The 12684-nt window shown below is 34.4% G+C and overlaps 1 protein-coding gene and 1 pseudogene across 1 annotated transcript; both read left to right on the top strand.

Moving 5' to 3' along the window:
- The first annotated feature begins 1165 nt into the window (after positions 1 to 1165).
- LOC138328771 (acetylcholine receptor subunit beta-type lev-1-like) lies at positions 1166 to 5606 on the top strand (annotated as a pseudogene).
- LOC138328980 (acetylcholine receptor subunit beta-type lev-1-like) lies at positions 3789 to 4625 on the top strand. The gene has a single exon (XM_069275679.1). The coding sequence runs from the start codon at positions 3789 to 3791 to the stop codon at positions 4623 to 4625; it is 837 nt and encodes a 278-aa protein (XP_069131780.1).
- Positions 5607 to 12684: the final 7078 nt, after the last annotated feature.

Below are 12684 nucleotides of genomic sequence, written 5' to 3'. Positions count from 1 at the left end.
GTCATTGTATAGAATGTGTGAGTTGTCTTTTTCCTACATCGGTATTAAGGGAGAGTTATCTTTTCCCTTGTAACCGCGGAATAACCCTGTCAAGTAAGGAAGAAGTTCAGATAACAGAACGAGTGGTTGTTTGTTATTGAATTTTATTTTACATACAAAATACGCCAGCTTTAGTGAGTGTCTTTTGTTACTTTTAAAAAATGGATTCCATATCAATTACCCGAGTTGTGTGACCTGTTTCTACCACAATGAAATCTTTAACAAGGAGGCCAAAATAACATTATTTGCAAAATTTACTTCCCATCAAATAATCATCAAACCATTTTAGTTAATGTCCGGCCTAGGCGAGGTAATTATTCTGATCGAATCACTCAAACGGTCCTCACGGTATAGCAAGATATACCACTAAACTAAAGACAGCTATGAATTTTCAGTCGATAGTTTATGCTACGATTGGGAAAACGATTCAAAACATGAAAGATTCCGACGTCGTCACACATCCATTTCAACAGCGATTTGTTCTGCATGCAGCCATCAGAGTACAGCAACATGACGTAATCGATAATCGTTGACGTTAACAAAATTGTGACGTGGCAATGAGAAGGGAATTTTTTTAGTTCAAGTTAAAAGTCCCAACCAATCAAAAGACCGGAATGTGTTATTTAAGCATTGAACGTCTTTCAGTTGGCATTTATAGCCAATATTGATGCCAACTGGACAGAGGCAAATTCAATAAAGCCCGCTACGTTGAATATGTCTATCCAATATATTTATCCAACACTCACAACAAATAGCATGAGAGCGGAAAACACGACGCAGAAACATTAAGAAACAATAACAGCTGATATTAGCAATCACTTTCAGCAATACAATATATCCATTTTGTTTAGATATCGGTTCCCACTGATGTTTACCGACTGATCAATATAGCATCGTTAAAAATTCAAATATTGACTCAAAGTCCATCGTTATGGTTCATACCCTTAGGTTTTCTCTGACATTAGGCACTTAGACAGACGCTGAAGTCGGACACCGAGCAGACGACACATCGAACTGGTACTGATCAAGGGCCTCCTTAACCAGAGCGCAAAATCAAAGGTCGGCACTTCGTAACAGAGAAAAAAAACTTTCTCTTTTTGGTTTTATGTTGAAAGTTTTAAAGATTAAGGTAGTATCTATTTGAGACTTCAACCCTCCTTTTTTCTCAGTGCGCGCTTTGGACCGGCTACGGCGGATGTACTTTACTAACGTATTTTTCGGCAAATATCATTTTATTTTTAACAATAATGGGGCATTTAAGAGCCATTTGTGCCTTGTCATTAATGTTAACATTTGGATGTATTCGAGTGAGGTGTAATAGTAATTCGACTTACAAGACAATGCTGAACGCTGATCTACTTAACGGATACGATCCTGTTGTTCATCCAGGAAAACAATATCAGAAGGGTCAAGCTCTCAATATCAACGCGAGCTTCGCCTTAAAACAAATACAAACTTTCGATGAACTTGCAAGCGAATTTTCCATCACCGGTGCGTTATCTGTATACTGGAACGACGAGCGATTGAGTTGGGACCCAACACGTTACTCTAATTTGATGAAAACTCATCTCAAACATAAAAACATCTGGACCCCACCGTTCCTTCTTGCCAATGGGTATGACGACATTGACTTGATTGGAAAAGGTGATATGCACATCATGGTCAAATCTTCAGGAAAGGTATCCTGGAAATTTCCGTTGAAGCTTAGGACAATCTGCAATGCTGACATTACGTATTACCCTTTTGACAAACAATCGTGCCTTGTCGTATTGTTGGCATTAGGATACAATGCAGACCTTATCAAAATCAACGCCATGTTTTCCAAGCTTGATACGGGACTATATGAAGAGAATCCAATATGGAATCTTGTCAGTACCGTCCAGACGGCTGCTAAAGGTCCAGCCGCAGGACTAGAATTCTCTATTACATTTAAAAGAAAGTCAGAGTTTTTTCTTGATGAATTTCTTACTGCCGACCATTTTAATGTGTTTCATAAACATGTTAGTGTTCCTCCTCCCAGCTGAGTCCGGGGAGCGTGTTGGCTTCTGTATAACTGTATTACTTTCTATCGCCGTGTTTTTGTCCATTGTGTCCAGTAATCTACCGCAGACGTCATCCCCACAAATGGCCATGGTTTGCTATCTTCTCGTCGTACATGTCATTTTGAGTCTATTGATAATGATTTGTACGATAATAGGACTGCGGTTCTACTTCCGGTCAGAGGAAGTTGAAGTTCCCAGAAGGATTGCCAGACTGACAAAATTCGTAAACAATATATGGAAGACTAATCTAAACAGGACCAGTGTATCGCCAGATTCACAAAGTACCATCCCTGTAAAAATCAAGGCAGAGCCAGATGACGTTCAATTGAACGAGGAAAAACGTGACGTCACCGATACTGACGTCTCATGGAAAGACATCAGTGCTGCTTTTGACAAGACTTGTTTTGTGGTTTTCTTGGCAACTGCCATGACGTGTAACATTTCCTTCCTTATTGTTTTAATGCGTTCTTAAACTTCGTGTGTACCAAGGAGTTTTGAAGATTACTTAACTCGTGTTAACTTTGTCTTGATATAATTGACTTGTTCATGGTTTGGAAATGTATTGTACATATCTTGGATCATATCACTGTATTGCAATATTTGCAAAATGTATAGTATGATAGTATTATTGATTACAGAATCCATTTTACAGAATAGCTTTAGGGGTCAACTCAGTTGTCAAGTGAAGTGAAAATAAAAATGCATTAACTAATTATTACCATTATCATAACTGATACTAAAAGAACACTGTCAAATAAACATGACCTCGGCAAGAGTCGGTTAATCATTGTTAGATTATCGGTACGAGTCAATGCTAGGTGTCAATTTCGGAAATCGATTTTTTGGAGACCTTTGCTAAATTCTTGCTAAGTGAGAAATAACAACTCACAATAGTAATGTACACATCATTTTCATCAATACAATATCTCCATTTGGTATTTTTGTATTTTTATCTGTTTCCATTGTTTCATAATGAGTTATCAATATCATAACAAGTTCAAATATTGGCAAAAAATGTATCTTTATGTTACATTCCGTTAGGTGTCCCCCGTCAATAGGAACCTAGAGAGACGCTGGAGTCCGACAGGGAGCAGACGACACATCGAACCAGTCCTTTACCCGAGAGCATTAAGTCAAAAGTCGGTCATTTTGAACAAAGACCAGACACTTTTCTTTTGGTTTTCCTGTTTTCAATATTTAGGAAACATCCTCATCCTCCTTCATTTTCAACACGAGCTTTGGATTTGTCACAGTGGAGTTACTTTCAAAAAAGTATTTTTCGGCAAATTTTTATTGTTTGAATATCGCAACAATGGAATGTCTAAGAACTGCATGTGCTTTGTCCCTTATGTTAACATTTGGTTGTATTCGAGTAATGTGCACTAATTCGACTTACAAGACAATGCTGAACGTTGATCTGCTTGATGGAAACAATACCAGAGTCAGATTTTCAATATCAACGTGAGCTTCGCCTTAAGAAAAATACAAATCTTAAATGAACTCGCAAGCGAAGTTTCCATCACCGGTGCGTTATCTGTATTCTGGAATGACGAGCGATTGAGTTGGGACCGAACCCATTACTCTAATTTAATAAAAACTCATCTTAAGCAGATAAGCATCTGGACACCACTGCTCCTTCTTGCCAATGGATATGACATTTACTTGATTGGAAAAGGTGACATGCTCCTTATAGTCCAATCTTCAGGAATGGTATCCTGGCTCCTTCCAGTGAAGCTTACGACAACCTGCGATGCTGACGTCAGATATTACCCTTTTGACAAACAATCGTGCCTTGTCGGATTGTTTGCATGGGGATACAATGCAGACCTTATTAAAATCAACGCCGTGGCCGACTCGCTAGATATGACGCAATATGAAGAGAATCCAATATGGAGTCTTGTCAGTACCGTCCAAAGGTCTTCTCAAGCTCCAGCCGTAGGACTAGCATTCTCTCTCATATTTAAAAGAAAGCCAGAGTTTTTCTTGATGAATTTCTTACTGCCGATCATGTTAATGTGTTTCATGAACATGTTTGTGTTCCTCCTCCCAGCTCAGTCCGGGGAACGTGTTGGCTTCTGTATAACTGTATTACTTTCTATCGCCGTGTTTTTGTCCATTGTGTCTAGTACTCTGCCGCAGACGTCATCCCCACAAATGGCCATGGTTTGCTATCTTCTCGTCGTACATGTAATTTTAAGTTTATTGATAATGATGTGTACGATAATAGGACTGAAGTTCTACTTCCGGTCAGAGGAAGTGGAAGTTCCTAGAAGGATTGCCAGACTGACACAATTCGTAAACAATATAAGGAAGACTAATCTGAACAGGACCAGTATATCGCCAGATTCACAAAGTACCATCCCTGTAAAAGCCAAGACAGAGCCAGATGACGTTCAATTGAACGAGGAAAAACGTGACGCAACCGATACTGAAGTCTCATGGAAAAATGTCAGTGCTGCCTTAGACAAGACCTGTTTTGTGGTCTTCATGGCAACTGCCTTGACGTGTAACTTTTCCTTCCTGATTGTTTTAACGAGTTCGTAAACATCGTGTGTACAAGGAGTTTTGAAGATATCTTAACTTTTATCTTACATAATTGACTGCACATAGTTTGGAAATGCATTTTATATATTTTTGGTCATATTAATGAGTTGCTTTAAAGTCCCAATATCCGTTTCTGTCTTATTTTTTTCATGATTTAGAAAAATGTTGAAAAAAATCCTGTTGTAAATCATGTTGAGACAGGACTAAATCGAAGTCAAAATGAGCGATAATGATTAGGAAACTTTTGATAAAAATGTTCAAATACATATTGAACATTGCTAGACGGGTCCCATTTAGACAAACAAGCCAAAGTTAGCCGACATTGTTACGATATTGCCGAAAACGTCATGTGACTACAGCTACTACGTAACGTCTGTCCGTTCGGCAATAATCGTAACTTCTATGGCGACCAGTTTAAAATGAAGACATGTTTACAAATATCGACTTTCAACAACTGCTCTACCAAAGTTATTAAGAAATCATTGTACATATTCTTTGATATAATTTAATTTCATCTATACCTACAAATACTAACAATATCATGATCGAATATAGGTTGACTTTTTGTTGATAGTACCGAATAGTATGGATTTAATTAAGGATTAACCTCTTACTTTGCTTAGTTTATGAGATGATAAACCCAATGGAGCACGAGGCAAATTTATCGTACAATTTATCGAATCCTTATATTTACAATATTTTTGTTAATCAATAAAATCAACAAAAACGTGAGATACAATCATTTACCTGTGTTATTCGCCGTCAAAATCATACTGTCGTCATGTTGATCCTTGCACGACAGCCATTCAAAAAGGCGCGCCGTTGACTGAACGCTTAATCCCGCCTTTTTTCCATGACGTCACAAAAATAGTTCTCATATTTCAGTTATTTTATTCATGTCAAATAGCAATGATATATTAAAAAAAATAAATGTGTTTTATTTTATGTCTCCAATTGTTTCGTACATGTGTTATTTGTAAAGATTGGCACGTGGAATGTCAAAGGAAGTCCGCCAATGTTTACAGGTATCCATACGCACCGAATCGGGTCACGTTCTGCACTCAAGTTATTGGGAAATAAACAGATTTGCCCTAATATGGTTTATCGATACAGAAACAGTGGCTTTTTTAAATATTATAGTAAAATGTTCTATTTATAACAATTCGATGAAAACTCCGGTCTTTCTTTACATGCAAGCATGTGTCTCAATATTAACGTCATAGTTATAGGATACATTTTAGGACAGGGTATTTTGATAAATTCAGTAAAATGCATTGATTTACCTTTGTGGTGTCTTAGTTACAAAAAATTACAACGAATAATAACAAACTTTTTCAAATCCTTATTATGAATCAATCAAACTATTAAAACGTTTGAATTTAAAGATAAGTTCTTTTGTACATAACTCAATTGTTGCTTTCCGATGTTTCCCCTTTATTTTTAATAATTTATGAATATAAATGTAAAATATTTTTACATAATGAATAAAGTATTCATCATCGTCAAAGGCAGAACGGTCATTTGAATAGCCATCTTCCTTGTTGTTGTGTATTAATAATAACAAATTCTATGAAGCTCATCTTCCAGTACTTGCTAAAAGAAAGAAGTTTAATTCGATACATGTATGTCATTACCATGTTTTCTTAAATCTCAATAAACATGTTTTTATCGTTTCTACAATTATTTCCCACGCGCGCCGGGATGACAATTGCATTCAAAGTACGGTTATACATCGAGCTGCAGTGGGAGTTAAGAACGTTGATTCATCTACATATTAATAAATATTCTTGTTGGAAATGAAAATATATTGAAATTGATTCCATCCTAAACACAGTTTATTGTCTCATACACCACACCAACTTAACTTGTATGTATTATTTACGTCTTCCTTCTGAAGAAGGTTGATAATATATTGGAAACACTTACATGTACGTCCAAGATTTTTTGTCCTACTAAAGACTAAAGATATATACGTATCTAAATTCAATCCAGTAAGGCTTCTTGGTCCATACCTGATACAAAGAAGTGATGAAGTGAGAGATTTAAAAGATTGCGTCTGTTATTGTTATGTATGCAACTCAAAATAACCAACCCTAGCTTAATAAAAAAAACATCCCATTAGAATGCATGTGGGAAAGCCATACGAATAATTTAGATATGACAGAAAAACAGTATATATTCACTTTTAAAACCATATTCTAAACTGAACATCAGTAAAAAGAAGAAAAAAATAAAATCCGGAAATCAGCTATTTCCGACTCCTCTTTATTTCCAAACATGGCTGACATTATAGCTACACAGATGCATTTTCAGTACGATATTTCTACATTCATGTCATTTTCATGTGAGTAAATCATTATTCATCATTATTTTAGATGATTCTGGAAGTGATTATTCTTGATTTTGATTTTAAAAATGAGCATCATTAATGAATAGCATATTGCAAAATCCAAAATCCAGCTCAGACGCGCAGACGGCTTCGGTCACGGTACCGGTACGTACGTGCCAAGAAACTCCATGCATGAATGAGTGCCAATTCAAATCAAAATGAACACCTTGTGTACATAAACTAGCCATATGGATAGCCTTTTTTTCTTGCCTTAATGGGGCTGGGTTGGAGGCCCTACATGATAGTTAACTGGCTTGGCTTAAGATGTGAATAAATGGCAATTGCATGTGTGATTTGTTTCGTTAAATACAAAACGATGGTCGCTTGTCGCATAACCACGGACGGTCGTTTAATACTATAAGACTCTAGCCGAGGATTTTGCAACATTTTGTGATCCCGAGGGTAGAATATCCCTATCCTTCATATCCACTTATGAAAGCGTATTTTTCTTTCATACCTCGACGTTTCTTGCAATTTAACAACTATACTATCCCGCCATTTTGAAATAAATTCGAAGAAATCCACGACTAGAAGTGAATTTTACATACAAGAAATATTACGTGATACTTTCAACACGAATTCCGTTGTTTGCATCTTTTATAGTAAAACCAGTCATATTTGTGAAAAAAATGTTTAAATTTTACCGAGGAAATAGATATTTTGTTGACGCCGTGGGGGCTTTATTGCATGGGTAGCCATGCAATAGAGCCTCAGGCGACATGAGTGTATTGTCCTGGACCAGCTAGTATTATACCACGTTTAGGTTTGAAAGAAAGATAGATTACTAGATTAGTATTTTTATATTTATTAATTTTAATAATTATTAATAATTTTATTATGAATAATTTCAGGTTGTTTAAGAAAGGAGGTCGTTGATTTTAGAAGCTCGCCAAGGCAATTTTGATTATTTTTTATTTTGTGTTAGTATTTTTAGTATCTTAATTCGACATTTTTCAAACAATGCGATTACAATATATACTGTTTTGTAATATTCTGTACATGTATATTGTTCACACTAACATACTCTAGTCTTCACATTATACCTGTAAACGAAGGCGATAACATATTAACGGCTAAGATATAAACAGAAGTGGTTTTGTGCACATAAAAAAACACATTATTTATTTAATTAACTTGAATAGTTTTTTATATGTTATAGATATATAAACCGCGAGTCAGCTTTTGATGAAGAGTACAATCCGATTTATGTGTTATATGTCCATAAGATATATTGAAATTTATACAAGAAAAATTCAATTTACTGCAGCTAATCACTTCAAATTTTCAAAATTCGTTCTGAGATCTTTTTTTCTATGAAATTATTACGCCGTTATCTCATCCAATCAGAACCGACGTTACAAACGGCGACGCAGGTTTTTTCCTTTATCTGCTAATAAAAATAAATTCTAAGCCAGTGGAAATACTCGTTACAAGCAAAATTAGGGTATACAATAGTTTAATTTTGTTTAGAAGTCCTTGAAGAACGTAATTATGATGTTTTATTTTCAAGCGTTGATTTTGATGTTGGTTGATTCTCCTTTCAAACTGTTTCTGTTCTGTTTTGCGTTAGGCAAATATGTCTTAAGTTTCTTCATTTTGTCTTAGAAGGATTACTTTCTAAGCAAGTATTTTTTTTCATATCATACGGACATATCACTGCTTAAGTTTGGTGATATGGTCATTAGACTGTATCTACACGCATGTGCTATATATGATATTGGCAGAGATTTTAATTTCGCTAAAGCGGATACATAGACATTCTCGAAATTTAATACATTGCGAAAGTTTAAACAAATCAGAGTTTTACACATCACATCCTGTCTCGTGAATGACGCTTTTAAAGTCTTAAAATATAAATCCCGCCAAAACGTCAAATCCATGAATTGTACACCTACAAATTGGGAAAAAATACGCAGCATTGGGTGATTGGCTGCGTTCAGCAGATCAACACAATTTTAATGGGCATATTTACGACTTTTATATAACAGGGTTAGGGTCAATAATGCTGTTGCTGACAATGAACGAGGTGGCATCGAAAGCGTTTGATGGCAAACAACAACTCAGGCGACTAGAGACCAGACTACCGAGGTCGACATTAGGAAGTCCAATCCCCTCAATGTTTGATATACAACAAATAGAAGAAGAGTTGGTAAGCATGATTAGATCGTCACAGATAGCTTTGGTTTTACTTGTGTCGATTTGTATGGCAATCCGTTTGGGTTTTTACCTATTGAAATGAAGATATCTCTATTAAATTAAAGATATCTCTATTTAAAATGAAGATATCTCTATTTAATTAAAGATATCTGTAATTTAAATACAGATATCTCTATTTGAATAGAGATATGTCATATTTAAATACAGATATCTCTATTTCTACTGAAAATAGAAATATTTTCTTTTAAATTACAGATATCTCTATTTCAAATTCAGATATCTCTATTTGAATTACAGATATCTTTAATAATAATTGAGATATCTTTATTTTAAATAGAGATATCTTTAATTATTGTCCAATAATTGTTTCAAATTCAGATATCTCTATTTGAATTAAAGATATCCTTATTTTAAATAAAAATATCTTTAATTTTATTTATATAGAGGTGTCTTCATTTTTAATACAGATATCTCTAATTCAAATACAGATATCTCTATTTCAAATAGAGATGTCTTTAATTGAATTAGAGATATCTGCAATTACTTTGCAATACAGATATCTCTATTTAAAATAGAGATATCTCTATTTGAATTAAAGAAATCTGTATTTACACGTGTTTGCTCGGTACGAAGATTAATTTTGAAACACGAAGAAAATAATGATTACTTTCTAATCCTGATCAATGTTAATGAAACGCTTGTAATTAAATTGGATTTTAAGAATCTATATGAATGTATGATAACTGTAAGTCTATTAATCTGATAAACTTGCTATTTGGAGGGGATTTTTTAAGAACAGGACATGGCAACTGCTCTCCGGAAAACATAGCGAACTGTTGCAGCTATAATTGAATAATATTGAAAGCAGATACATGGCAACACGGTCTGCATTCCCCGCCATTTTGCGTCACTACTGCTTTACTTCCACTTTCATGCGCAAAACGGAGAGTCAAGGGAGCAGTCGTTTTTCCTATTTGATAGTTAAATACAGATATCTCTATTTCATGTCAAATAAAGATATCTTTAATTCAAATAGAGATATCTGTATTTTAAATAAAGATATCTGTATTTCTACAACAATTGAAGATATCTGCATTTGAAATAAAGATATCTTTAATTGAATTAGAGATATCTGTATTTGAATTAAAGATATCTGTATTTGAATTAAAGATATCTTTATTTTAAATGCAGATATCTTTATTTACAATGAAATGCAGATATCTCTAATTGAAATAAAGATATCTTTATTTGAATTAGAGATATCTGTATTTGAATTAGAGATATCTCTATTTCGTGTTTAATTAGATATATCTCTATTTTAAATAGAGATAATATCTCTATTTTAAATAGAGATATCTGTAATTAAAATACAGATATCTCTAATTCAATTAAAGATATCTATAATTCAATTAAAGATATCTTTAATTCAAATACAGATATCTGTAATTGTTGTAGAAATACAGATATCTTTATTTTGAATACAGATATCTTCATTTCAATAGGTAAAAACCCAAACGGCTTGCCATAGATTTGTCTGTATTCTAAACAATACATGATACTAGATAATTAAGAAATCGGTAAAGACTTTGTTATATAACCATTCCTTTGTCAGATCGTGTGAAACACGTATTCCATCTTTACATACACAGTTATCTGGATAGGTATGTTCTCCCATACTTGACAGGGTTATCCCGCGGTTGCTAAGGAAAAGATAACTCTGACGGTACTTCTTTCTGATCACCAATGACGTCGTTTTCTCTGCAACTATTACGTTACACTCACAAATGCATGACTTACCAACCAGCACCTACCTGCAAGGACAAGTAATATGCAAATGCAGAATTAAAGCTCATAAAGGAGAAAAAATCTTAAAATATTTACTCATGTGTGCAATTAAATATAGGTAAGTACAGCATGAGAGACAATAACAATGCTTAATCTGAAATTTATATTAACTTTAGTTTTACCAGTTATAAAAGAATTCCTATAGCGTTTGTACATGTATATGTTGCTTAGCTTGCTTTGTATATTCAGAATTACTGTCCTGATGAATGTGGCCTTAATTAGAGTGGTAAGCCGACTTCTTATCTCAATTGAATCAATAATGACATCCTCACAAATGGTGACAGGGTATTTATTAATTCAACAACAAATGATACTCCAACATAATACATAACGAAACTTATGGAAAATACATATAAAGCATATTTGTTTCAAAAAGTGAAGAAAAAAAGCAATATGAGGTTAATAAAGAACAAATCGCAAAAACATTTAAAATATCTTCTCCATAGTTTTCCGCAAAACCTACCTCTCGAATTCAAATTCAATTTCAACAATGGGTCTTACGAAATAAGTAACGAGAACATTACAAACGAACTCTGTATAAGGTTATATTTATTGCAGAATACATGTTTATTGATTTGTAGCAAAAGAAAATATATCAATGTGTTTATTGATTTATACTGCAGATCAGCTTTCTCCCAGACGAGTTTAACATTTGCAAATTTTGCGATTATAATAATTTCACGAAATAAATGGTCTCCGTAACTTGATATCAATTTCGCTTATATCAAAATGTGATTTCATTCATTTTGTTACTAGGGGTTTGAATTCTTTTATTAATTAATTTATTATATTATATATATATATAGAGAGAGAGAGAGAGAAATAGAGACCACGTTCAATGTGGGGATCTGGATATGAACAGATTTCCAGACGTTATAGATGATCTCATGAAGGCACATATGTATTCATATTTCTTTGAGGAAACACCTGGTCTCGATTTTGTTGCGGAATGTGCCACCTTTGAGCAGACGCCCTCTCCGAATGGAGATGTAAACGCGATTCCAAATAAGATGAAACTATTTCACCTTTCCCATTTAAGCCATTAAGAAGCGATTTTGAGTCATTTCCTACTTTTTTTCGAAATTGGGATACTTTGAGGAAAGGATATTGCTATATGTTTGCCTTTTCCTTGTCTTCACATGTAGCATATTCCCTACAATGTCTTATTTTTCTACATTGCCTTGCCTTTCAATGTAGCGTATTCCCTACATCGTCTGATATATTGAGATGCAAAGTTACATGAGGTTTCAATGTAGCGAATTCCCTACATCACACATTTTTCTGAAAACGTTCGAAAGATTCATATATATGGATCTTCAATGTAGGGGATTTCCTACATCGTACAATTTTTTGAAAACGTCCGAAAGGTTCAGAAACCTTGCGTTCAAATGTAGCGAATCCCCTACGTCCGAAAGGTTCAGATACATGTACCTTGCGTTTCAATGTAGCGAATCCCCTACTTCGTTTCAAAAATTTGGATGCAAAGATCCCTGGCCTATCAATGTAGCGAATTCCCTACGTCGTCTGAAATAATGAGGTATATATATGCTTGGCCTCTCAATGTAGGGAATTCCCTACATTCTCAATGTAGGGAATTCCCTACATTCTCAATGTAGGGAATTCCCTACATTGTGTATCTTTTTGAAAATGGCCGTTAAGTTCATATAC

Source organism: Argopecten irradians, chromosome 8 (genome assembly GCF_041381155.1).
Source record: "Argopecten irradians isolate NY chromosome 8, Ai_NY, whole genome shotgun sequence".
In the NCBI taxonomy this organism is placed as follows: domain Eukaryota; kingdom Metazoa; phylum Mollusca; class Bivalvia; order Pectinida; family Pectinidae; genus Argopecten; species Argopecten irradians.
This window is presented reverse-complemented; position numbering and strand designations above follow the sequence as displayed.